Source organism: Falco naumanni, chromosome 6 (genome assembly GCF_017639655.2).
Source record: "Falco naumanni isolate bFalNau1 chromosome 6, bFalNau1.pat, whole genome shotgun sequence".
Taxonomy (NCBI): Eukaryota; Metazoa; Chordata; class Aves; order Falconiformes; family Falconidae; genus Falco; species Falco naumanni.
Window position 1 is genome coordinate 89,648,729 of NC_054059.1, and position 25,501 is coordinate 89,674,229.

Consider the following 25,501-nt stretch of genomic DNA (forward strand, 5'->3'; position numbering starts at 1 on the left):
AAAGTGGAGGGAGGGATCTCTCCTCCATCCCTCTCACTGACCCTGGGATGGGTATACTCAGACTCTATTACCTTCACAGCTACACATCTGGGTGCAGAACTATGCTGAGTGGTGTCCTCCTTACGCCCCACCAGCTATCACAACAGCTCTGGAGGTCAAGGTGCTCGCAACATCTCCATGGGCTCTCTGGAGGTTGCACCACCCATCTGACTTACCTTCTTTTCCTACAGCTGCGGTAGAAGCTGTCTTAGCAAATGAGGAGAAATCGTGGCTACACAAGTGACATCCCTTTCCTGGTTTGGGTCAGAACGTAACCTTGAGCTTGTGCAATAGAACAGACTCCTCTGCCTGCAGCTCCCAGAGCACAGCGCTGCATGCCTGCAGGCGTTTAGCTAACTCCAGGAAGCAAATCAAGTTAAAATGCTGTGAATGAGATTTTTTTTTATTTTTTTTTTTTTGCCCTAGCATTTACTGATGACTTACTGCATTGCATCAGGGAGGCTTTCAAAACAGGAAGGTATTTCTACTCCAGGCTGAAATAACACACTCTAGTACCGCCAGCAGGGAACTTGCTGCTCACACCCTGGGCAATACCCGCTTTTGCTGAGAGCAGCAGTAGGTGCAACCCATGGCAAGGGGTGACTCTAGAAACATGTAAATAGAAATTGTAGTTTTTGCTTCCAGCCACAAGAAGAGGACCTATTTAGCATTCGCTCAGGTTGCTACAGGACGATGTGGTTTCCGTTTTCATCCCACTAAAGCTTCAGGGTGAGCAAGGATGGGTCTGCAGACAGGCACTGTGCTGGGGGAGGGATGCAGCCTCCGCCCCAAAGGCTCCTGCAGGAGCACCTTGGCATGGGGCAAAGGGACTAGCAGCAACACAACAACAAGAAGGCAGAAAACAGGCAAGTGCTGCTGTGCAGGGAATCACTAAATGGTGGAAAAGAAGGGAACTGGCTGGCTGTGGCAAGCAAGAAAAAAGGCAGAGGGGGGCTGGAGCTGAGACAGGTTAGAAAGGAAGATTTCCGAGGCCGCATCTGTTCTTAATCACACCCAGGGCTTTTCTCTGGTGCTGGGGTCAGCTGGTGGAGGAGACCTTGTGTCCATACCATTCCACCCTCTCAGCTGTCAACAGGTGATGGCTGACTCTGCATGGTCTCCTGGGAGCTCTTCCTGGCTTGTGCTAATTCCCAAGCGATGCCCAGAAACCTGCAGGACAAACGTTCGTTTGCACAAGCCAGGAACATGCCGGGGACCGCCCTGACTATTGGATTCCCTTGCCCAGGTCCGGTATTGCTGTGTCTGCACAGCCAAAGTCTTTGCTTGGCTCTCGCCATGGCTTCCCTCACCTGGACCTGATGAAACCCTTCCCTCACAGCTGCCAGCCCCCCAGTCCCTGTCGCGAGGGGCTGGGGGGCACACATGCACATGGCTGGGAGGGGGGTCCCTCTGCAACCTTGGCGAGGGAGGGCTGCTGGCACCACAGAAGTGCGGGCTTGGCCAGGCTGAGCATTGAGCATAGGCTACTTGTTGCAGCAGGCTGATGGAGAGTGATGGTAAGAGCCATAGAAGCTGGTGCCGGCGATGCTGATGGAGAGGTGAAACAACGCTTTCCTGCAGCATCAGGTGCTCACTGCTGCCCATGTCACCAGCCAAAGCAGTAAGGCAAGCTTTCACAGGTTCTCCATCTTTGTCCCTCCTCCTGCTCCAGGCCAGACTGCAAAGGCAGAGATGATCAGTTGTGCCTCTGAGGCCAGCAGCTGGTTACGCCACCAGTACATGTTCTCCAGGACAGAAACGCATGTGGCAGACGTTTCTCCTGCTCCTGGTTTAAATGTACCTTGGAAAACTTGCTGTATTAATGAGGCTGAGTTGAAGTGGTCATGGACATTTTTGGATGCTACATACATACATGTGCATCTTCTCTTTAAGATTCTCCCTTCTCTTATATCCATGGCTTTCAGCTCAGGCAGCGCTTTGATACCCCAGTGCTGATTTTTGACTCGAGCACTTGCAGAGACTGGCTCCTTGTGCTGGTGGGAGCCTGATCCATTGCCCAGCTGCCTTCCTCAGGGGAGAAGTCACAGAAGAGCTTCAGGAGCAACCTGCAGTAAAGCTGCTTATTTAGTGAAAGTGAAAGTGAAAGTGAAAATCAGCCTGAAGCCTGGAGGAAGGCAGCAGCCATCACCTGGAGGTGCTGCGATGGAGATGCAATGGAGGTGCTGCGGTGGGGGTGCTGCGATGCGGGTACTGTGATGGAGATGCATGGGGGTGCTGTGGTGAGGGTGCTGCAGTGGGGGTGCTCCGATGGAGATGCTGCGGTGGGGGTGCTGTGATGGGGGTGCTGCAGTGGGGGTGCTGTGATGGGGGTGCTGCAATTGGGGTGCAATGGAGGAGCGATGGGGGTGCTGTGATGGAGATGCAATGGGAGTGCTGCGGTGAGGGTGTTGCGATGGGGGTGCTGTGATGGGGTGCTGCAATGGGGGTGCTGCGATGGGGGCACTATGATAGAGATGCAATGGGGGTGCTGCAGTGGGGGTGCTGCGATGGAAGCGCTGTGATGGGGGTGCTGCAATGGGGGTGCTGCGATGGGGGTGCAATGGAGGCGCTGCAATTGGGGTGCTGCGATGGAGTGCTGTGATGGGGGGTGCTGTGATGGAGATGCAATGGGGGTGCTGCAATGGAGGTGCTGCGATGGGAGTGCTGTATGGGGGTGCTGCGATGGGGGTGCTGCTGCAGCCCCCGTGCCCAGGTACCCATCGCTGGAAGGCAGCCCTGGGCCAGCACAATCCCCCCAGCACCGCTCAGTCCAGCAGCTGAGCTCAGACAGCACCTACTGGCACCGCCCGTGTGCCGCTGTGGGGGGTGTTGGCCCAGGCCGGGAAGCAGTGACAAACCCGACCTTCCCAGACTGCCGTGGATGTCCCGCTCATTTTCCTGGGAGAGGAGAGCTGCCCTGGGGCAAGCTGTATTAGGGAAGGGAGGGACTGTTGCAGGGGACCAGGGAAGGGGATGCTGGTGCCAAGGGAGTGCCTTGAATGGAGATGGGGGGAAGAAACAAGGGTAAAACAAAAGAAAAAAATAAAGAGAAAATAAAGAGAATAGGAAAAAAAGAAAAGAAAAGAAGAGGAGAAAAGAGAGATAATAGGAAAAAAAAGAAAAGAAAAAGAGAAAAAAAAAGAAAAAGAAAAAAAGGAAAAAGGGGGGAAAGGTGGGTGGGAAGGAGGGGAAAAGTGGGGGGAAGAGGGAGGAAAGGAGGGGGAAATGAAAAAAAAGTCTACAGGTACTAGCAAGGAACAAACTGGAGGTCATCACTGCCTCAGCTCTGCATGCAGGGCCATTCTGTACCCCTCAAGCCACAGTTCAGACAGCCTTTCAAGGCACAGAACATTTAAGTCCATAATTTTTCTTTTTTCACCAAGTTTTACGTGGCACTGAGGAAAAAAAACCCACCACATCTCTTTCATTCTTGGCTGCAGCATTTTAAATCAGAAAGGAAGAGGAGGTGCAGCTTCTATCTGTCCGCCTTCAGGCACCCCCAGTGCAAACCCTGGCACCGATGCTTGTAACTCCTGACAGTCGTGACTGTCACAACAGCCAGACAAACAGACCAAGACCCCTGCAGCTGTGGGGCTCCACAGCACAAACCCGAAAAAGCCCCCAGGGCACCCATAGGTCCTAACGGCCCTGAGCGGCCTCAGCTGGGACCCACACCCACACCCCTGCCCAGCAGCTCCATTGCAGCTCAGCCTTGGGCTGCCTTGCAGGTGGGTTGGGTTGGTCCTTTTGGGGTGGTCCTTAGGTTGCCTGCAGCCCCCTTTGCTGGCTGCAGCCCTGGCCTTGGAGCACCCTTTTGTTGTGCCTGGGGCTGCTGTGAGGAGCTGCTGCTGGCACCCAGCTCTGCTCTGTGTGCCTGCTGGGGTCTCCATGCCCCCCTTTGGGGGCAGTGCTGCTCCCTGAGAAAGGCAAGTGCTCTTGTTACTCCTCCATTTCTTGTCCCTCGGTAGCTATCTCCTCCAGGGTTTTTCAACAGAAGTTCTTGTTATATGGATGTATATTTTCCCCTGCTTATATTTGTCTCAGAAGCGACCTCATCTAACATTTTCCTCAGGGGAACAGGTCTGCATTTATGACCATAAACTGATTTATCTGCTCATAAGAAGATGGTGCAGCCTACTGAGCCACCCTCTGATCGAGGCTTGTCAGGAGCCCCTGCTTGCCGGCCACAGGGCTCCTGAGCCTGCTCGCCTCCTTGCTGTCTGCAGGTTTCTGCTTACAAGCTGGTTTTTGCTTGTGAAGGCTCAAGCCCACTGATTTTATTTTTTTAAAAATATGTATATTCCTTTTCTGTTCTCAGGATGGTCTCACGGCTTTTCTGAAGTGCTGCGGAGGAAATCGCTTCACTGAAGCATCTCTGCAAACTGCTGACTGATGATGAAATCTTGCTGGGAAGGAGCAGTTTTAAGTAACAAGCCCTAGCCTTCTCCAAGGCGTGCAGCCGGCCGGGCGGTGGAGCTGGGACGCCGTAGCACTCGTCCTGCTGCCATGGTCAGAGCTATTTTCCAAGCACTTTTATTTTAAGACACCACGAACTTTGGGGCCCAAGTCTGACTCTTGTTGAGGGTTGGAAGGGCAGGAGTGTAGCAGGGCTGGCCTGGTGCTGTGCACCCAGAGGTCTGAGTAAACCACTAGGACCTGCAGAGATCCCACTGCATCTCTGGGTAGCCTCGTGCTGATGGTCAGGATGATAGAAGTAGGGGAGCTGGTGTGGACTTTGAGTGGGGTTGATTGGTTTTAAATACTGATTTCCTTTTCTGTTGAGTGTAGGGGTTGACGTATTAAACACCTGGCAGGTGGATCCGCCTTGGAAGCAGAGCATGCTCAGTGTGGTGTGTGTAGGGAACGAGCCCATGGCATAATGGCTTTTAATGTTGATGAGTTTTATGAAGTGATTGTGATGCCTCTTCCTTGAAACACTTCTGCTCACTGTTGTAGGGGGTGTATTGCAAAAGAAGATTTCACTGCTGTGCCCTATCACCCAGGGCTCTTCTTGTGTGAATCCTGCTGAGTGAGGGATGTGTTCCTTGAAAACACTTACCTGCCTGGGGAGCACATCTCTGCCCCGATAGTTTTCTCTGGTTGGGCAAGTGCCCTGTTTATGGGGAGTAAAATCGGAGGAGATTTACAGCCCACACTGATACAATGTGATCCAGCCATGACAGACAGTCCTTTTGTCATCACGAAGGATGGATCTAGTTGTTAGTACTATATTTTATTACGGTAACAGGCAGGTTTGAACTGCACTTGTGAAGGATGGATGTGTTAGGAAGGAAAACACTGGAGCTGTTGTGGCTCACTGTTGTGTTAAGGAAAACTGTCTTGCACGTCACATGTGGGCTATTTTACACAGCAGAAAAAACCCAACCCTTGCTGTCGGGGTTTGCTCTTTTCAGGGTGCATTTCCTAATTTTAGAGGTGGAATTCATGCGTTCTGCTTCTCACGTTGTTGGTGAGGTCTCTGAGAAAGTATCTGTGGTCAGAGCAAGTCTTTGCAACTAGTACTAGCCCTGCTTCTCCTCAACTCCCAGTTGCTCACAGACAGTTGTTCAAAGTGGGTCTTACATCTGCTGTTGTTTATACACAGGAGCTTTGCGGGGCCATGTGGTAGAGTGGCAGATTATACAGTTTATAAATAATCTGGCTGCAGTTATAGCCTTTCTGTGTCTTTAAATATATATTTATATATATGCACACTTGGTGAGAATGATACTGTGTAGATCTATGTGACCTGACTGTCACTTCCACAGACTTTAAAACAAAATAAGTGATGTTATGCTACAACTTGTGTGACAGTCCGAGCCCCTAATGCTGGTGAGAGGTGTGGAGACTGACAGCCAGCCCCCCATATGATGCCTGGCCCCCGCTACATGCCAGCAAGGTGCCTTAGACCGAGAGTCCCGAAGCCCTGTGCTGGTGGCACGTTGGGATGCCTGGAAGCTGCAGTGCTCAGGCACGAGAGCAAGCCTGCAGTGATGGCTCTACCAAGGCTTGCGGATTCTGACTGTTGGCAAGCCTCGACAGAATAACCAGATTAAAACTGTTAACACCATAGCTTTCCCTAAAACTTAATTAGTAGGAAGGAAGAAAAGGAGGACGAGCAGGCCCTGCTTTGAAGGTTGAGTTGCAAAAAGTAACACCAAAATAACCCTGAAGAGTGTTTGGACTAAGGCAATGTAGGTGTTTGGTGTTCAGTGGAAAATATGGTGAAAGGCTGATGTTGCAGAGCTGATGGTGCCTCTCCAAGGAGTGCAGGGCTGGGATATTCAGAGGCTTTTCCTGACAATCTCATCATCAATCAGCCCTTGTCAATTTGCTGCCAGTGGGTTTCAAAAAGGGGTGGTTGATTTTACTGCTGACCCTTCTGAACGCCTGTTCTTTAGACACCTCCTGATGTTACCCCAGGGAGGAATTCCAGTCCCTCCAAAAAACAAGCTTTCTTCTAAGGCACCTCAAGCATCCCAGGTCCAAACCAGAGGCTACCCCAAATCACCAGATGTGCTGGGGCAGATCCTCATCTACATCTGCAGGAGCAGGAGGTCTTGGGCACTGCGTGGCAGGGCCTGGGAACTCTTGTAGGTTGAAAAAAGCTGCCACGAGAAGCTGCATCTCACCTTCTTGAGGTGTAAGGCCCTTGTTTTCAGCTGGCTTTCCATGGGCACATTTGGTCTCCAGCTTGAATGAGAAAAGCAGTCTACTGCATGACCTTGGAGAGGCTTCAAAGTGCTCTGTGAGGATCTAGATATGTGCGTGTGCACACATGTCTCCAACAATAAATGCATTTACTGTAGGCAAAAATGGCAATGCTGTTTTCAGTTACGGCTTTCTTATGCTTCCTGCTAGAGCTGCCTTGCTTCACTTCTGACTTAACCAAAATTTCTTCTTTGGCTGCAGTTTTCCCTTGTTGCTGCCACTTTCCATTGTGCTTCACTTGCCTCAGGCTTAGCTTGTTTCTGAGAAGTTATAGCAGAAAGGGTCTTGCTGGTTTTGACTAATCTTAGGAGAAAACTGATGTTTTGTCTTAAATTTCTGACTGCAGTAGTGTTTGCTATGTGTAACGCTTCCAGGTTCTGAAAGGCAGTCTGGAAATTCAGCTGGAGGATCGACATGCAGCAAAGGCTGTGGGTTTTTTGCCTTTGAAAAGTAGTGAAATAATTCTGAGTTATAGGTTTGAAAATCCTTACGTAGGAAAGGATAGAGGCTGGCAGAAACAGCCTGGAGAAATGGTCTTTTCCTTAAGAGGAAGGGGATGGGGCAGTTGTGTTGAATAAGGAGAATTAGGACAGGTAAGTGGATGCACAAGCAAGGATGCAGGATGTGGAAAAGTGGGTGAGTGAAGTTTGTATGGTAACATACACAGAAGAACCAGTTAGAGGGACTGCTGTCTAAAATGTGCCACAATATACACAATTTTTCAATAATTGCATTTCCATATGGCCAGCCAAAACCTGTGTAATATGTTGCCAAGGTTGTTCCCTGCTCTGGCCCACAGAAAGTTACCAGCTTTCAGCTCGTGTTGGCTGTGCTAGGATTGCACATGGTTAAGACTTGTCTGATGTGGAGGCTTTTAACAGGAGCACGAATATTAGTGTGGATGGAAATGCATGGCTGAGCACCCCAGACAAACACAAAGGGTTCAAGGAGCGGCTTGCAACGGCCGCAAAGCCAGCTCACGCACTTCCCACAAAAAACTAGAGGACAAAGAACTAACAGAAGCCTTGGATAAGGTGACAAGTTGATGACCAATAGTACTCTACAATAACCAGCTAAAGATAACCAAAGGCTCAATTTTGCCTGAAACTCTCAAGGGGTGAGGCAGGACAGTACAAGGTCATGGTATCCACTGCTAAAGGGTATAGAAGGTGCCACCAAAACCAGAGGAGTCCAGGATGCACAGTGAGGCTGTGATGGTGTTATCCCATGGGCTTCCTGCTGCACACAGATGATCCTGGCCAGATGGATGCATACAGCTCTGCATGGAAGTGTTGATGGGAGAGTAGGAGTGGGTAGAACCAACTTATTGGATTATTTTTATTAAAAATCACCTTCCCTGTCTGTAAGGTCTTGCAGTGAGCTTTCTTCCACTAATTTCCCACAGTGATGGAACTAAATGTTCCATCTCTGCTAATGATTCATGTAGGAGGTGATATATATCCATGTGCTGGCATTTTATATATACTTTAGTTGCCTTTAAAAAAAAAACCCTAGATAATTAGATTGCAAAATTGCTATGTTAAAGGAGTATTCATGCTGAAGTCAGGCACTCCACTGCTGCAAATTGAAGTTGTCTGTTAAAGCTTTGTGCTGCCCTCCTGTAGGAAAGCTACTGCAATCAAAATATTTGCCATGTTTCTCATTTTCTAAGTGCTCAGCTCAAGATCCATGTTGCCCACTTGACAGCTGCATCGAATGCTGGCAATTATAGGTGACACTGCTGCATTTAAGCATATAAAGCGCCACAAAAAATGCTATAAAGAAAATCAGGCCACCCAGGTTTCGAAGCAGGCTTTCTGCGTGAGAAGTTCTTGCTGACCTGGATGCTGCAGCTATAAAACGAAGGCAGCTCTCTGCTCTTGCCCAAGTCTGGAAAACTTGTGCTCTGACTGCAATCCAGGTGCCTTTTCTCCCTTCCTACCTGTCTCTGTCCCTGACTGTGCTGGGTGGCCACATGGGCTCTGCAAAATGGCTATCTCTAGCCACTGAGGGCTTGCAGAGGTCTGCTTCTAGCGCAAGGGGCTGCTTTCCTGGGTGCCTTTTGCTCTTGTGGAGATGGGGGGGTGTTGATGCTTTGCGGGTGACAGAGTGCAGAGAAAAGCTAGGCAGGAGGGTGATATTTTGACATCCATAATGATACAAAAGTGATGCTGGCCAAGCAGAGTACTGAATGGATGTTACGGGTTGTGTGTTACTGCTACAGTGACTGAAGAAAATAAAGTTTACAGAAGGAAGATATTGGCCATATAATTGTGTCCTCATTCACCCCTGCTGAGCTCCGCTGTTGCCCTCCTCTCTGAAGGGGGGGCTGTGCAGGTGAGTGTCTGGGGTCTTGTACCCGGCAGCTCCCGCAAGCGCTGCCGCGCTGCTGCTGCAGTGCTGTGGACACTGCTGGCTCCCGGCCAGCCTGTGCAGAAGAGAAACGTACCAAGGCATAACCAGTAAGTGAGAACATCTGGGGAGAATACTTTCTGCTTGTCTCATGAAAGTGAGCTTAGAAGCGCATTGTTGGGTTCGGTGTGTCCCCCGCTTCTTTCTCTCACAAGAGTGGGGCAGGGGTTAGTTCTGGGTTACTTAAATGCTTACAACAATGTCCTTAACATAGAACTTGGCAAAAAGGTTTGCAGAACAGTCAATGATTTTTTTTAGCATGACAGCTGCCTTAATGTGGTTGAAAGTAAGTGGGTAGTGGATCCCTATGAACCTTCTTGCTCCCTTAAACCTAGGGAAATTTCCTTGCTGCCAAAGGGTGAATCTGTTCTGTTCTCCAGCAACAAAAAGCAGACAATTCTCCTTAAAATACACAGAGGGGACTGCAGACACAGATCCTCTCCACCGTGTGCCCATCCTAGTGCCTCCGGTCGAGCCCAATCCCCTCCAGCAGCGCGGGAGGGCTAATCCCTGGTACTGAAGGCACCCGGATTAACCTGCTGCAGGATTAGGATGCTTGAGCTGTTGTTAGGAGATTAATACATTTGGTTGTCAACATTTGCTGAACTTGGCCTGAAAATTATTTCCAGTGAGGTCGCTGCCCCTTGGGCACAGCTTGCCTGGCACGTTAGGAAAGGCTGTGGTTAAAGCAAGAGGCTGTGAGGGTTAAATGGGAGCTCTGAGCATGCAAGGATGCGTTTTGGGTTTAAACCAGACGTTGCTGATGGGGGCAAAAAGGCTTTGGTGGTCTCATCTGTTGCTGCTGAGCTCTTGCCTGGCCAGGGAGGTGGTTGGGTCGGCGGGGGTGCCTGTCTTGCGGTTTGGTGCAGGTGAGGGCACGCAGCATGCTACCTTAGCCCGGGTGTCAAGCCCTTCTGCTTTTCACAGGCTCTTTTATTTTGGGTCACTTGGCTGGAAGCAAATGTAGCCACTATCCTGGCACTAGTTTTGTTCACCTATTTGTGCTGATGTCCAGATAAGAGAGAAACAGCTCTGTCCTAGGTGACATTAGAGCTTTCCTTGGTGAGGAAAAGTGGCTTTTTGGTACTTTGCTTTCTGGAGTTTCCCGCTGATGACAGCATGTGCCATGAAGCTGGTGAGCCGCCCACAAATGAACTTGTCTCAGTTCCTGCATGGTGCAAAATGAGTTTATTTTAAGGGCAGGGCCTCTGCAGCAGTAGGTACCTGTGGGGAGAAAGCAATTGGCTTCCACTTTCTGTGCTGGAACTCAAGCTGTCTGTCCTTGGAGTGTCTTATTTCAGCTGCTAGCAGGAGAATTCATCTTTTAAAACAAACAAAAAAAAAATGAAACAACAAAACTTCCTTTTTTCAGCACAGTGTTAATTCCAGCACAAAGTCTGCTCATGCTAGCTCAGCACCTTGTAAATGCTTACACAGCTTTCTAGTGCACGGGGTAGTGATAGTGGAGCTGTGGTCCCATTGCAACTGGTCCCACTATTGTGTGTGGACTGGTGCCTGGGGTGCACTGATGCCAGTGGAACACACCATAGTGCTGCAGGGAGTGTGCGTGGGGAGGGATGGGCATGGCAGATCCTTGAAAAGCAATTCTTTTTCCCTTTTTCTTCTCTGGGAAATCACAAATGAGGGCTCTAAAGACAGACCTGTCTTTAAAGGTTTTTGGTGATACAGGGAATATGTGTATATTCCTCTTATCAGTGGGAAACTGCCATGATGGTAAAATAACTGTTGGAGTGAAACAGTTCCCAGCTATTGTGACCCAGGTGGATAAAACTTGCATCTGCTTCAAAGCAGCTTGTCTTGAAACACGAAACACCTGCTGCGGGGTGGAAATGGTTCCAATTATTTCATTCAGCCCTGTGCCTGAGCATCTTGATTTCAAGACACCCTTCCAGGATGTGGGTCAGGGCGTGCTCCCCTCTGCGCATACCAGCGCTGGCAGCGGCTGGTGGCTGGAATGTCTGTATGGCATTTGTCACACACCTGACAATATCATTTTTCTTCCTCAGTGGGCCAGCGAGGATATTCAATGGAGATTCCCACGTGGAAGACAGAAGTCTGAAAGGCCCTTTGGCGAAGGGACACTGGAAAGGTAGGGCATTTCCCTAAACGCTCACTCCGTTTGACATGGGTATCCCCTAGCGGGGGCTGTGCCAAGCAGTCCCATCCTGGCAGAGCTGTGCAGCCCAGCAAAGCAAGGGCTGTTGGGTTTTAACACATTTATAAGCACTAAGTACATTCCTCTGTATCCTACCAACATTCTTTAGGGAATTTCTGTAAAGCTGCATGATAAAATAATTTTGAATATTTTATCCAAGGCCTGTGTCACAATTTATTCTGAAAAAAAGAACTTTTGAAACCCAGAATGTGGGCTTAGAGCTTCTGCCTGGCTTACTGCAGTGCAAGGACAAGGCTACTGCTGTGGTGGCATCGCTCCCAGCCGTCTCGCTGCAACAGGGCAGATGCATTAAGAAATAACCAGCAAGAACACAGGACAGAAAAAGGTGCATGGGTTCTCCCATGTGCAGAAATTACCCTGGGTTTGGGTCAGCGCGGACCTAGCTGGCCAGCTGTGCCTAACAGGTGTATGTAACGTGGCTGTCTAAGTGATGAATTTCAGACTACCCATTTGATGGATGAAAATGTCCGATACTCTGCTGAGGTTGTTCGGGCTATCTGAATAAAAACATCTGTATGCGTATACACACTACGTAAGTGGCCCATGAATAAGATGTGATCCAGTGTGAAAAAAGTGCATTGTGGATGTTAATATACTAGGAGTAGAGGGCCATACTATGGATGTATCTGTCAGGCTTGTATTTCAGCCCGTGCTTGGTGTAACGGTGCTTATAAACGTGTAACTTGAAGGTGGCTTCTAGGAGATGGGGGGGGGGCGGTCACAGCGTGCATATCTGGGGGGTGCACAAAACAAAAACAGGAGGAAAAGATGCTAACTCCACCAAATCATGAGGTCAGGCCTTCGTTTTCTTCAGGGAACTGGTTATGTACAAGCAGGCTTTGTTTGTGATCAGTGTGGGGCACAACACGTTGTCTGGCTGATGTGAAATTATCATGCGTAAGCCGCTGGTTTCCCCACCAGATACCGTCGAAGGGCGGACCTCAGACCCACGCTGATAAGGTAGGCAGTGACAGCGCTGGCGGGGTGCCCTGTCCTACCTCTCAGCTGGCAAACCCAAGTTCATGTCAGCTTTGTACCCCTATCCCAGGTTCCTCGGAAGCCCCAGCAGGGTCCGTCCCCAGCCCAGTGATGGTGCTTCCAGTGGGTGAGGCCAGAGGCTTGTTTAGTCACTGCCTTTGTCACTGTTTGATGAGAGCCCAGCAAGGCTGCCCACCTGTAGGCACTGCAGTTGCACAAGATAAATGACATTTTGATGCTGAAGCATATTTTTAGTTGGCTGTAACAGTTTAAATTTGAGGGGGAAATATATAAAGTGAAAAGAGGGGATGTGGTGAGACTGGAGAGGTGCAGGTGGAGACTGATGAGCCAGTGTGGCTGCTCTGACTCCGTGGGACTGGCTTGCAGGGAGGGGCGGGATCCTTTCCTATATCTGAACAAAAATTTACTTGTGCAATATGCTTGAACCCAATCTCGTTGGGGGGAAACAAAAATAATCCTATAGAAGTCTATTTGGCACTTCAGGTTTGGGGTCATTTTATCACCTATACTTCCCTGATGGTTCTGATGTTGGGAAGGTTTTCCCAGGGGTTTCTAGAGTCCATCAGAGTTAGGAATTACTTAAAGGCTAGTCCTGAGGGCAGATTTGTGGATTTTCAATGGAGTATGCACAGCCTGCAAGGAACAGATGTGAGGTATCAATACACAGGATTACTATACATGCGCTTGCCGTGCAAGAGAAGCTACTTGTGTCTTGCAACATCTAACGCTATAAAAAAATATAAAAGAGGGCTGCAGCTTCCAGCTCCCTCTGGGGCTGTGGGAAGGTCTGTTGTTGCTCACAGGACCCAGAGCTCACCGTGTCTTGCATCTCCAGCTTCCCCAAGCCCCGGCTGTCCCCTCTCCCACCCTGGCTCCCGTTGTGCGATGCCTTTGGCACGGGAGGGCTGGGTTTCCCTCCTGGTGGAGCTGGGAAGCACAAAGCAGGCGAGAGCACGCACCCACGTGCTATTGTCTGCCAGCAAGTCGGGAGCGTGCGTTGCTCTGCTCCAGCTGTTATAAAAGTCCCTCGTTAAGTAATCGCGTTTCTCTTGCATAAGTGCTTGTTTTTGGGAGGCTTCAGCCAACTGGAGGCTGCGGCTCAGACGGAAAGCATGCCAAACTACTGTGATTATCTTTTTTTTTTTTAATAAATATTGCATGGTTATTTATCTGCTGCGAGTTGTATAAAATCTCTTTAGATAAGGCTGAGCGGCAGAGCCTCCCCGGCGCTGGTGGTAGCTGAACTACAGCTGCAAGGCACTGCCAAAAAGCCCTCCTGGATCTTTGTGAGTAATATTTCTGATTCCTCTAAAGGGTGGTTGTGGCTGAAACTGCAGGCAACGAAATATTGCGGATGATAAATTAGAGGGAGGCAGGAGGTGAGAGACAGTCTTGAAATCACTGACCGGTTTGAAAAGGCAGCTTTCCTCCTGGGCTTCCGTAAGCAGGCGTGGGCTTCTCCCAAGTGTGTAATCAAGTCTCTCCCAAATATGCTAACAAAACAGAAATGTGTTGAATTCAATTACAGGGCTGTCAGGAGGACGTAGATTTGGCCTGACAGTGAGATCCACTAGTCCCATGTCCTGGTTTAGAGTGGCCAAAAGGCAGTGTTCAAGGAACAGATATAAGAATAGGACAAGTGATGTTTCCTCTCCTGCTTTTTCCTGGCTTTCCAAAATCTGCAAGGCAGTTATTTCCGGAGTCAGAAATTATATCTTTAATAGTACAAGTAGATTTTTCTTTTCAGAATTTCAGTCATTTGTTGAAGACACGTTGTTTTGGGATGTGACTGACATAAGCCTAATAGGGATTTGATAGCTGGAGTTAAATGAGCTCTTTCACGTAGGATTTTAATTTTAGAAAAAGGGTGATTTTTCTGTGTAGATGTAACGGGAAAGGGAAAAGCTTGTATGGATTTACAGAGAAAGGCACCTCCCCTCCCATTTCCTTGTGAAGTGTCTACTTGCAGCTTGGTCCATGAACAAAGCCTGGAACTATAAACCGTGCACTGAAGTGGGAGCTGGAATTTTAGCCCAATGCCGAGTGCCTTGGAGCAGCTCGGTTGTTATTCCTGCCAACTCTGGAAGGCATTGAAGTGCCATTGCATAGAGAAGACAGCTCAAGTGCTGAGCTGCGAGGGGAAATAAAGCTGTTTGCTATAGTGTGCATGCACATATGCTTACTCTTATAGGTGGCACAAAATTCTTCCTTGACAGAGCAAATGCTGGACTAATGGAGAAAGCTTGAGAGAGCTCAAGTCACTACTTACAATCCTTGAAAAAAACATCGTATGTAGCTTTTACAATCTATAAAGTTCTTGAGACCTGCTAAAGCATTAAATCTCATTTGCAGCCAGCAGACGAGGAGGTAATACCACCATGAAAAGATATTATTCTGTAGGAGTTACAGGATTAGAGATGTAAATGAAAAGCTGTATTGAACTAAAAGGCACTCAGCTGCAAAGCCAAGACTTCGGGAAGGAAATGTGAAAACATTAAAGTGGGCAAAATTGATAGGCCTGCTGGCTTCAGTAAAACTGCGGTGGTGATGGCAGATAAGTTTTACACGTCCTCACTTATTATTTAGACCTTGAAACCTTTGGAATACATCCATAGGCAAACCTGAGCAACGTCTCTTGTACTGTGCTGGTAAGGGAAGGTGGCAGAGCAGGGCTAGCTGGGCACCCCATGGTTTCCCGCAGCATTCCCGCAGCCTGGCAAAGGCTGCTCTGCTTATGTGGGTCGGGGCCATCCAGAACCCGGGCAGCCCTCCCAGATGTTTTCTTTCCATCTGAAACTTGGATGGGGGTTCTTTAGCCATTAGTGGTAGGGGCTGGTAGAGGTCGTTAACAGGATCTGAGGCACTAAGACAGGTTTTCCCCCAGATCATTGGATAACTTCATGGATCTGGAGAGTTTTCAGCTGTAAAAACCTGTGAGAGACTATCAAAGATACTACTAAAGATCCTAAAGAAATCCTTGAGCTGCTGAAGAGTGTTCTGTGGAAGTATCAGTTGCTTGCCCTGGTTCTGGGCTGCTGGCACTGACTGTTGTCAGGAAGATGCTGGTTCAAAGAAAGATGCTCCTAGCTCAGGCAAGGCCTCTTCAGTCGTTACGGAAACACCACAAATAAAAGTTGGCAGTCAAACCTGGGGTATTTACAATGTTATTTCTGAAACAGTCCCTGTGATATGGAACGAACCCAGGCACACATTAGGACAGGCAAACAATACCTCTGGTTTGTTGCAGGGTAAGATGGATGCTATACACAAGCCGAAGATTCTGGTGATGTTTCTGTCTCTGGCTACTTTCACAGTCATGGTGATACTGAATGCTGGAAATGCCACTGGGGCATTCAAAGGTAAGGCAGGCAAATGGTCTTTGTTAGAGGTGGGTTCCATGCATTAATCATTTAACGATATGAAGTGCCTTAGATGGGTAGATCTGTTACCTCGTTGCTTCTCTAAATACACCCTGATCTGTGGAAGGTGGAGGTAGCTGGTGCATCTTCCACGTGTTACAGCCAGGTGCCTGAGCCCTGCCCAGTCCCTTGAAATCCGAAGAAATGGTCCTGTTCCCGGTGAACCTGGATCCAGCGGAGGGTGAAAGGCAGGCTTTGCGTACGCTGCCTTGGTGGAAGCTGTTCAGGCAGCTGCAGTGGGTTTCAGGAGGGCAGGGGTGCTGGATTGGATACTACCCAGCTGAATCTGTCAGGAATGGGTATTGTGCTCCTCCCTGGCTCTGTAGGAGAGGGAAGGCCCTTAGGGTTCCCCACAGGGACAGTGGTCCCGTAATGGGTGTTCAAAGGCAAGCTAACTGCAGCTCGTGGCTTGATTTAACCTAGGGCATCCTGTCGTCTCCCTCAGATCCACTGAGGGGTGGACGACTGCAGGGTGAGGGAAAACAGTCTTTCCCCATCCTTGGTATGTAGTAACACTTTTGCCTGCAATAACATTCATCCACTGCAGGTCTGTTCAGGACAACCCCTGGAAACATCTCAGCCAAGTACAACACTGACTTCACCCCAGCTGGTTGGACTTTCCTCATCTGGAATGTCATCTATGCCTGGCAGCTTGCCTGGCTTCTCTACGCCTTGTCAGGGATCTGTCGAAGGTATTTTCCCTGCTTACAGTATAAATGAGGCTCTTCCCTGCTGTAGCTCAGCCTTACCCACTTTTCTGGGTTTTCTAGTCCGAGTAAGTCCCCTGTCCTTCCTCTTGACCTGGCACACCAAAGCTCTGCTGCTGGAGCATATCTGAGGCTCAGCATCCAAAGCTGGGAAGCAGTTTGGAGGTGCAGGAACTGCTCTAATGTGTGGACAGGTTACCAAGCACACAAACTGTTCCTTGAGGTCTGGTTTCCGCTGATTCATGTCATCTGGCAGAGCTACCCAGTAGCTGCGCTCACCTGCTTCTAGATGTTGAGAATGCACAGAGGCGAAATCGATTAATTATAGAGCGAATGCTTTGAAGTTTATATTCTGTCAGAGAACTGACATTGGGAAGTCTCGGGTCACTGAACCGGGCTTGAAGCTTTTCCTGAGGCTATGGGATTGATAACTGCGCACGCAGTACCGTGCAGTATCTGCAGTATCCTGTGCTGCCTTCTGTGGGATAGACTGACATGGCAGCTCTGCTGCCGAGGGGGACTAGGGACCTGCTTAGCTTGAGTCTCGTGCATTTGATGATTTCATGTGACTTATAAGAAGTTGCTCAGTTGATACTGGCCAGCACTGAAGGCTGAGGGAAGAACGATGTATATGTTTGTCCAGAAGTAACGAAGTCCATATACATGTATGTGCACACACACAATACATACATACACATGCTATGATCCCATAAGCCTTTTCCCCTGGGAGCTGGACCAAAACCCATGACCATGACACTGCTACTCCTACCAGTGGCACAAGCTTTGCAGCATCTGTGGAGCAGCCCTTGGTACCCATTAAATCCATGGTGGTGCAGAGACCAGCAAGAAGTTCCATACTGTGGGACAGCACCCTGATGGGGAAAGCTGCAGCGTCTCTGCATCAGAAGGATGCAGAGCAGAAACAGTCTGGTTTAAGCTGAAAATATTGAACTCTGATGTAGAGTCCCTGTCAGCATGAGGAAAATGAGTCCAGGGAAGTTTAGTCAATGCAGGCATTGTTTTTTCTTTCTCTGTATCCATTTTTTCCTGGCAGGAATGAATTTGGATGTGTCTACATAAAGCCAGACTTGCTGCCAATACCTTTTTATGTGGTGTGGATTCTGAATAATGGCCTCAATGTTGGATGGCTTTTCCTGTGGGACCGAGAGTAAGTGGACTTTTGTTACAAATGCTTCCCAACCCTCCTGCTGGGGCTGCCCCAATGCTCCATTTTGCCCATTCCCCTATGTGTGAACACTTAATCATACCTGTAAAACCCTACGGCAGGCCTTGGCAACAGGTAGCCTTCAAAAATTTGGGGTATTTACACCATGTTGTCATCTTGCCTGTGAGGTGGGTCAGTTATTGAATCCCAAGATCTCCTCGAAGCTGCTGTTCTTCCATGATTTTTCCTCCGCAGGTAAGACAGGAGCCATGCCTCTTCATAAATACAGTTAAGCTCCTTGCCTTGGATTGTTTGCTTAATCATGGTCACATGAAGGCCTTTTAATAGCACCACTGTCAAGGGGTGAAGAAATCAGTTGCAGTCGGGAAAACAGCTTTGTGATTAACAGAGTAAAAGAGTAGTATGTCAAAATGAGGGCTATGCATAGCGATTACCTTAATTAAAGGCCGATTGACTTAAAGACAGTAAAGGCTAAACACTAAAGCTGTGAACGAAGGCATTGTGACACCACTGAAAAGTGTTTTATCTTGTGTACGTGCATGTTCTTTGTCCTAGATACCTCTTCCCAGCCCTGGTGTTCCTGGCAGCCCTCACTCTGACCACGTGTGCCTCCCTCTTCATTTCACACCGAGCCCTGAGCATCCATTCCTCCTGGTTCGCAAAGGGTCACAGAGCTGAGCTCTGGCTCATCCGCATCCTAGTAGGTGGCATTTGGCAAGCTGTGCTGTTGGTATATGCTAAAAAAAACCAACCCTCTGTGCAGTGCTGAAGGTATCAAGAATGAAAGATTCAATGGCAGGAGATCAGTAAGGGAAAACTTCTACCCTAACCTGTGCCTGCTGCAGGGGCACACAGCACAGGCTTCATTGCATCTCTTTCCTACTGGATATCATGGGAATGATCCAGAGCAAGGTATATCCCTGCATTTCGCTAGCTGCTACAGAATGAGGCTTTCGGCAAAGGATGCAAACTTCAGCCCAGACTTGTGTTTGGGGTGGAAAGAATATTTCTTATCGAGGGAGAAGCTGTTGCTAAGCGTGGCTTCTGTTGTAGCTGGTGATGTCCCTGGTATAGGACTACAAAAAGTTACAGATTTCTTTATATGGGGAAGTGTACACTGGTCAAGGTTTCAAATGCAGCTGCCTTTCTGAGTTTTCCCAAAGCTTGGAAGAAAATGGCTTTATTGCTACCCCTTAGAGGAGTGGGTGTTTGTTTTTGGCAAACTGCACAGGGGAAATAAGAGAAACATAGTCATGCTCCATCATTTCCTGGTTCCCTCCTTGTGCCCCTTTCCTAGCTCAAACCTGCTCCCTCAGTCCCTTCTTCCCCATCCAGGGAGCTGGGAGGGTTTTCAGCAGAGGGGGAGCCTGTGAAGCTGGGGGGCTCTGCACAGAAAAGTTCCTACCAGCCCTGCTGGAAATGAGCCTGCATCTCTTGGCACAAACTGGGAGTGGGCTCCATTCTCTGCATCTTGTATTGTGTTTCCTGAGGCACCAGTACACAGGGGAATGGGAATAGCTGGGTTACCTGTGCTCATCCAGGAGTGACTCCAGCCCTTGCTACTGCCTGTGGCAGGTTCTGTGTAGCAAAGAGGTTTTCTGGGAGGTAGTTGGAATGCAAAAAAGCTGTTCCCTCTGCCTGTCACAGCAGCCTGCAGCGACTGGGCTGGGCGGCCAGGCAGACTGGGCGTTTTGGGCGCAAGGGGCAAAGCCCTGCTGGGGTGGCTGGACTTTGTGCAGGGAATTCTGCAGCCACCACTGGGATGGATCTCTGGGGTACTTTGGGGACTCCAAGGCTTCAGCTCCTCCCCATGCTAAGGGACTCTGCCTGCAGCTAGGTCCAGAAGGCTGGCTCTGCTGCCCAAGGACCTGTGGGTCACAAGGCAAGCAGGAATTGCCTTCACCACCGTTGTCATCTTGTGCTGTGTGGCAGGTCCAGAACGGGCTGGCACTCTACGCAACGTGGACCACCATTGCCACCCTGCTGAACCTGGCTGTTGTGTTGACCTACAAGTGGAACGTGTCCCACGAGACAGCAGCCACTGCTTCGCTGAGCATCCTTGCTCTTGGCCTAGTACTATGGTAAGCAGCCCCATGGGTTCCCACCAAGCCTGGAAGACCCCTTCCACCTCTTTCAAATGGGTTTGGCTACGGCCCCAGTTCATTCCTAGGCTGTCCCCGCACCAACGCTGAGTACAGAGGCCTCTGGTAAAATCCATGGCAGACAAACAGGGAGCCTGGGCAGAGGTTTCTCCTCCCTGACGCTCAGCAGTGCCATAAGCACCTGCAACGTGCCAGGGACAGATGCTGGGACCTGCATAAGCCCAGCCTGCCCTAGGTTTGCAGGTGAGGGCTTCCTACAGAACACACACGAAACATGCCTTTTTTCTTTCCCTGAACTTACCCTAGAGAACTTATTTTATTAATCTTCTGAATCTTAGTAAATGAACAAATTTGGATTTGGGTACAAACTGGCCTGCAAAAAAACCAACCCATTCTTTGTCCAATTCCTTACTTAAACTTTCCAGGGTGGGGGGGAGAATACACAGAGAAAATGCTTACTTTGGTCACTTGTTTTCTTCACAGGTTTTATCTAGAAAACTTCTTTCTTGACAAGTACGTCCACTATAACCTGACAATCTACCCAGTGGTCATAATAGCTCTGACTGGCAGCACGTGCAAGAACTTCTCATTGTCATCCCCAACGACGAATGGCATTTTTATAGGTGAATCTCTTGGACTGGTTCCAACTCCTGTAAAAGGCCACATCTTCCCTGTGTATGAGGGGCAGAAAGACAGAATTACCTCTTGTAGTGTTATTTATAAAAAGCAGAACTAGGGATTCATTAGAAGGTATTCACTTTGCAGAGCAGAGTAGGGCAGAAATCACTGTCCACGAGTGCTGGGACTGGGTTCAAACCCTGTGTTGCCCCAGGTTCGCTTCCCGGTGCAATGGGTTTGCCCTGTGATTCTCCATCATCTACCTGGATCCTCTGCTGGTAGCTCCATCTGAGGCAGTGCTGGGATAGAGGCTGTGGATTTCCATTTGCCCTACGTTATTTGGGATCTGTATCGGAGACAGTAGTGCATCCGTTTCTGACCCAAGCAGGGGTTGCATCTAAATTTCACAAAGCAAAACGCTGCGCGTGCTGCTTTCCTATGCAGAGCTCGGGCTAGCCTTAACAAGTTTTCCTGGGATTATTTGGTTGCTGCAGGCCACTGTAGCAGAGTGCAGTCACCCATTGTAAAAGGGCTTAATCCATCCAAATACTGAACAGTCACAGTCTGGTGCAAGCTGTACCGTCATGAGTAGCTGGCATGAAAGGGACCGAGCTGTGTGAATCCTGCTGCAGCACTTTGAGATGCCTACCCTCGCCTCAGGGCCGGCGGGAGGGAGCAAGTTCCCACCCTTCAGCCTTCCTGCTGCCACATACAAGTGGCTAAAGTTAATTTTTAGGCTGGCACCACCATTGCGACCACTCCAGTATGCATTCCCTTTTGCTGTAAGGGCAGCTGGAGCCTGGCGGTGCCTAAAAGCACCCAGCCAGGACCCAGCAGAGCTTGTCTGTCAGGGGTCTGAGGGCACTGGAGACCCATTGCCTGATGGTTGCGGCCACCAGGAATGCTGAGGGTATGTGTGATCCCCGGTAGGCAGCTGTGTTCCTCCAGGAGGTATGTTTTTGCCAGCAAAACTTCATTCTAAGTGTTCCGGCTTGTTTGACTGGTAGGGCAAGAATGTGGTTTTCTCAAACTCATGCATGATTCTTCATAAAAAAAATAATAACACACTCCAAGAAAAAGCACCACCACCACCCCACCCCCCTTTTAGACATCCCTTGACCTGGAAGCATCAGGTGAGTTTGGATACCAGTGAAAGTCTGGACTCTGAAATCCAACCCTGATGTTGGGCTGACACATTCTGTGTTTCTTTTCTAGTTGTCCTGCTGGCAATGACTTGCTTGATCTTTGCTGTTCGGCTGGGACTAGTCACGCGCAGACACTGCCGGAGACCACTGGAAGCATCAGAAACCCCAGACCCATCAGGCACAGTGGCCTGAGACCTCTGGTGTAATGTGACAGATACTTCAAAGGGAGGGGGGGGGGGGGGGGAGGGAATAATTAGGTGTCTGCTGGTCCTTCCTTCCAGTATTGATTCCCTTGTGCTTTTCTCTATTTCTTTCCATTGTAAATGCGGATGGCTTGCGTCTACAAGCCATGTTCCTTTAGATTAGCTCCTCGCAGCCCCACCTTGACTCTGCACCCTCCTGCATTAGGTTTGATTCTGGACCAGCGCAGGGATGGGCTCTCAACAGCCGCTGGGCAGGCTTGTGCGAACAGATGTTCATATTCTATTCTGGAGAGTTTATTTATCTTGGAGTGCAGCTGTCGTGAGCTGTCCCCAGGGGTGAAGGTGAGCCGTTGGTCCGGCGCTGCCTTGGCCACCGAGTGCTAGGTACCGGCAAGCCCCGGCGGCGTGAGCCCATCTGCAGGCAGGGGCTGCTCCCATTCCTGCTTCTCTTTGTGATGGGAGCAGGTACCACAGCTCTGGGGCTCTACCTTCATGGTGTCAGCTCTGATGCTTGATGTCCAAGCGGGAGAAGAGGAGACACTGAATAATTCTGACAATTGCAAGCCCTCAAACCTCTTCCAGCTTGTTGTAGCTTCAGAAACCGAAGACATGTTTGCTTTTCAGCATGCAGTAAGGTATCTGAGTCTCTGCCCTGGTTTTCCCTGACATTCTGAGTGAAGTTGGTCACTGTCAGCACCCCTGCGGACCCACAGTAACACAGCTTTGTGCTGTTCCTGCTCCACCTGGGATCAGACAGGATCTGGGCCAGATGGGAGCGCTGGGCTGCCTTTCCCTGGCTGTGCAGGGCCAGCAGCTTGCGCTGGCTGCGTGCCTCCAGCTGGGCAGGCTTTGTAGCCGCTCTGGCAGGAGGCTGGGTGTACAGGTGAGGTGATACCTGATCTGGGGTAAAGCCTGCTGCTTCAAAGGAAACTTGTTGAATTTAAAAAAAAAAATAATAATAATTTGAACCGGTAGGGCGAGTTCATCCTGGATCAGCGCTTTCTCATGTGGCTTCACCGCTTCTGAGCTGGTGTTAGGAAGCTTAAAAGCAGATTGACTGAGTTGTTGGGCCACTGCCTCTGTTCCTGTGCCTACCTAAGAGGTGATGGTGCCTTACTGGTGTCTGGACAGTGTCTCTACATGACAGGCGCATTCAGATGCTGAATATTTTTCAATACTATTACAAAGGTAATTTTTTCTAAAATAACACATGCTATTGTTTACACTTAAAGAGCAAAAATCAGTCTAATGTAATTTTTGTCACTCCGGTGTGTTTTCTTTTCAGATAAATCAGCTAATTCCACCACTTCTCTACTAACTCTGTAGATCTAGTGCAACTGTCCTAGCTTCTCTTTCACTTGTCCCCTGGGCTCCGTGGTGACTCTGGTCCCTTGCTTGAGCCAGCTGTCCCCCTGCCCTGGGATGCTCCTGGGTACAGCTTCTCTCACCCATCACGCCTTCATCAACCTTGGAGGTGAAGACTTGGACGATGCACATTCCTATGTACGACTTAAACTCCTCTGCCCAGCACCCTGTTCATTAAACTTCCATTCTATAAGCTCTGCGTCCCAAGGGCCCAGCTAGTAAACTCCCAGCAGCTTCCCTGTAAGCTGCTGCCTTTAATACAGCGGTATTAAATCCCCTGGCGTGTGGATTAAGGGGTCCAGGTGGGGTGGGCAGTTGGTGTGAGGCTGGACAGCCTCTGATGTGCAGGAAGCTCTGGAAGGTTTGTCATTCTCCCAAGGAAGAGCTTCTGGACCAGGGTGTCTGCACGGCCCTTCCACAGGACGTTAAGCAAAGCCTTCAGGGCTTTTGCTGTGTCTGTGCTGGCCAAATGATGAGGAACTATATACCACATGACACAATTAATGTATTAATTAGCTTCGGAAAGTCAATAGGGCTTCTGTAGAGGGAAGTCATGTCTCCTACTCTGAGTTCTCCAAAGTACTCGGAAAACACATAGGTAAAACGAACTTCTTTTATGTGGCCGCTGGCCTCTAAAAAGCTGAAGAACTATGGCATAAAAGACATTGTAGGTGATTGAAGCTGGGAAATAGAAGGGATGTTTTTCTCCAGGAAGAGAGGTTGCTGGTGGCACGTGTCATTAAGCCTAGGCTGGCTAATGTAGTCATTAAAACCCAAGAGGCAATTCAATGATGGACGATTATTTAGGACGCTAAAGGAGAAGGCTGACTGAGGAATTGCAAAAAGCTCTTAGGAAACCAAAGGTGGGCAGTGCAAATGATGAATAAATAACATTGTGGGCATGTACCAAAGGATGCCTAAGGGGAAAACCAGGCTGCGTGTCACCTTTCGAGTGGTGTGCTCTGAGCTGGTCCCTGCCACTTGGATGCAAGAGCTTGGAGCTATGGTAGCCAGTCCCACCCCAGTACTTCCACATGTGGCAGCAGCAAAGGCAAATTGTATCTCGGGGGTGGTTAGGAAAAGATTAAAATCGAGAATACCCTCGCCCCTCTCTAAAGCTGCTGTGCACCCACATCTTGAGGGCTGTGTGCAGTTCTGGTCCTTGTGCGTCCAGGAGGTTATTAAGAGTTTGGGAAAGGTTTGGAGAAGAGCATTGGCATCAGGAAGCAAGATGTCTCCTTGCCCACCTGTGCACCCCAGAGCTGAGCAGCTCAGGCAAGGAGGTGTGTGAGCCCCTGTCCCCGGCCACCTCACACGTGGTGCAGGGGAGCCAGCAGCCAGAAGAGGCTTAAAGGCTTTTTGCTGAGCAGTGATGAGGTACTGCAGCAGTGCACAGTTAATCTTTTGCAGACCTCCCTGACAACTGCCCCCAAATGATTATGTTGAGCTAACCCCAGCACCTCTTTGGCCACCCATAAATAAGCTCCTGGTCCCCAAAGGCCACCCCCCAAGCACTGTCTCCCCGGAGCTGGGGCAGGCATAGGTTCCCATAGCTGTCCCAGCACACAGAACTCCGGCCAGCTTTAGGGAAAGTGGCTTTCCTCACATCTGCAGCTGGAACAGGAGCCTAAAAATACTCCCCCTGCTCCCTTTTCTTTTAGCTGGGGTGGAGAGAAACAGATGAAAAATAAATGTGAACCTTCCTCTTCCAGCCTTGGGGCTAAAGATAGCCTTGAAGCTATTTATAAAGATTTTTTTTATTTCATTTTGTCTTTTTTCCTGAAATGTTTGGTTTTCATTTGTTTTCAAAACACACTGATACGTAGTTTTGCCCACAAGAGATTTTTTTTTTAGTTTCAGCAAAGCTGCATTTCATGAAGCTGGAAGCCTGCCAGCTTCTTAGCAAAAAATAATCAGTCCAGCACTTGTTTCCGTGAGTGATTATAGGATTTGGGTGAATTTTACCAGATTAAAATTTCTTGGAAAGCTGGTGGCCTTAAAAACCCAAAGCTTGAAAAATTATTGTCATTTCTGAAAAGGCAATCCAGGGCCCTGGCAAATGCTCAGGTGTCTCATAGCCCAGCCCAGGATGCCACCCGGGTCGCCTGGGCTTCCTCGCCTCCCTGGGGGGCTGGAAGATGGATGGGGCTGGCAAAGCCAGGCATGATGTGGTTCCCAGGACATGACAACATACTTTGCTTTCTAATACCAAAAACTAGGTTTATACTTGTCACCCTCTGAAGGGATTTCCTCTGTGGCTAAATGGGGGCATAGGGACAAGCAAGGTGATGGATGGACCACCCCAGTGCTGAGTGCAGGGGTGCTTGGGGATGCCTCCTTCTCCTGGCTGGGGACAGCCCCTGCTCTGTGCCTGGCTGCCTGCATCTGAGGATGACCC

At 49.4% G+C, this 25,501-nt stretch overlaps 1 protein-coding gene across 2 annotated transcripts; it reads left to right on the forward strand.

Annotated features, from left to right (window-relative positions):
* The first annotated feature begins 2,163 nt into the window (after nt 1–2,163).
* LOC121090721 lies at nt 2,164–23,400 on the forward strand. 2 transcript variants are annotated; one of them, XM_040599445.1, is made up of 10 exons: nt 2,164–2,247; nt 4,358–4,548; nt 11,190–11,272; nt 15,606–15,717; nt 16,325–16,469; nt 17,539–17,652; nt 18,226–18,370; nt 19,603–19,751; nt 20,256–20,395; nt 21,606–23,400. In XM_040599445.1, the coding sequence occupies exons 4-10, from the start codon at nt 15,612–15,614 to the stop codon at nt 21,725–21,727; spliced, it is 921 nt and encodes a 306-aa protein (XP_040455379.1). In that variant the 5' UTR covers nt 2,164–2,247; nt 4,358–4,548; nt 11,190–11,272; nt 15,606–15,611; the 3' UTR covers nt 21,728–23,400. The 2 variants fall into 2 exon arrangements, with proteins under 2 accessions (XP_040455379.1, XP_040455378.1); XM_040599444.1 differs by lacking the exons at nt 2,164–2,247; nt 4,358–4,548; nt 11,190–11,272 and adding an exon at nt 13,411–13,644 and having other exon boundaries at nt 21,606–23,399.
* The last annotated feature ends 2,101 nt before the right edge of the window (nt 23,401–25,501 follow it).

Bases quoted from the DNA above. Each gene is read 5' to 3' on its own strand.
- LOC121090721 (XM_040599445.1), top strand. From the start codon at position 15,612: ATGGATGCTATACACAAGCCGAAGATTCTGGTGATGTTTCTGTCTCTG. The intron at 15,718-16,324 runs GTAAGGCAGGCA...CATCCACTGCAG, and splicing joins TGCCACTGGGGCATTCAAAG to GTCTGTTCAGGACAACCCCT. The intron at 18,371-19,602 runs GTAGGTGGCATT...GCTGTGTGGCAG, and splicing joins TCTGGCTCATCCGCATCCTA to GTCCAGAACGGGCTGGCACT.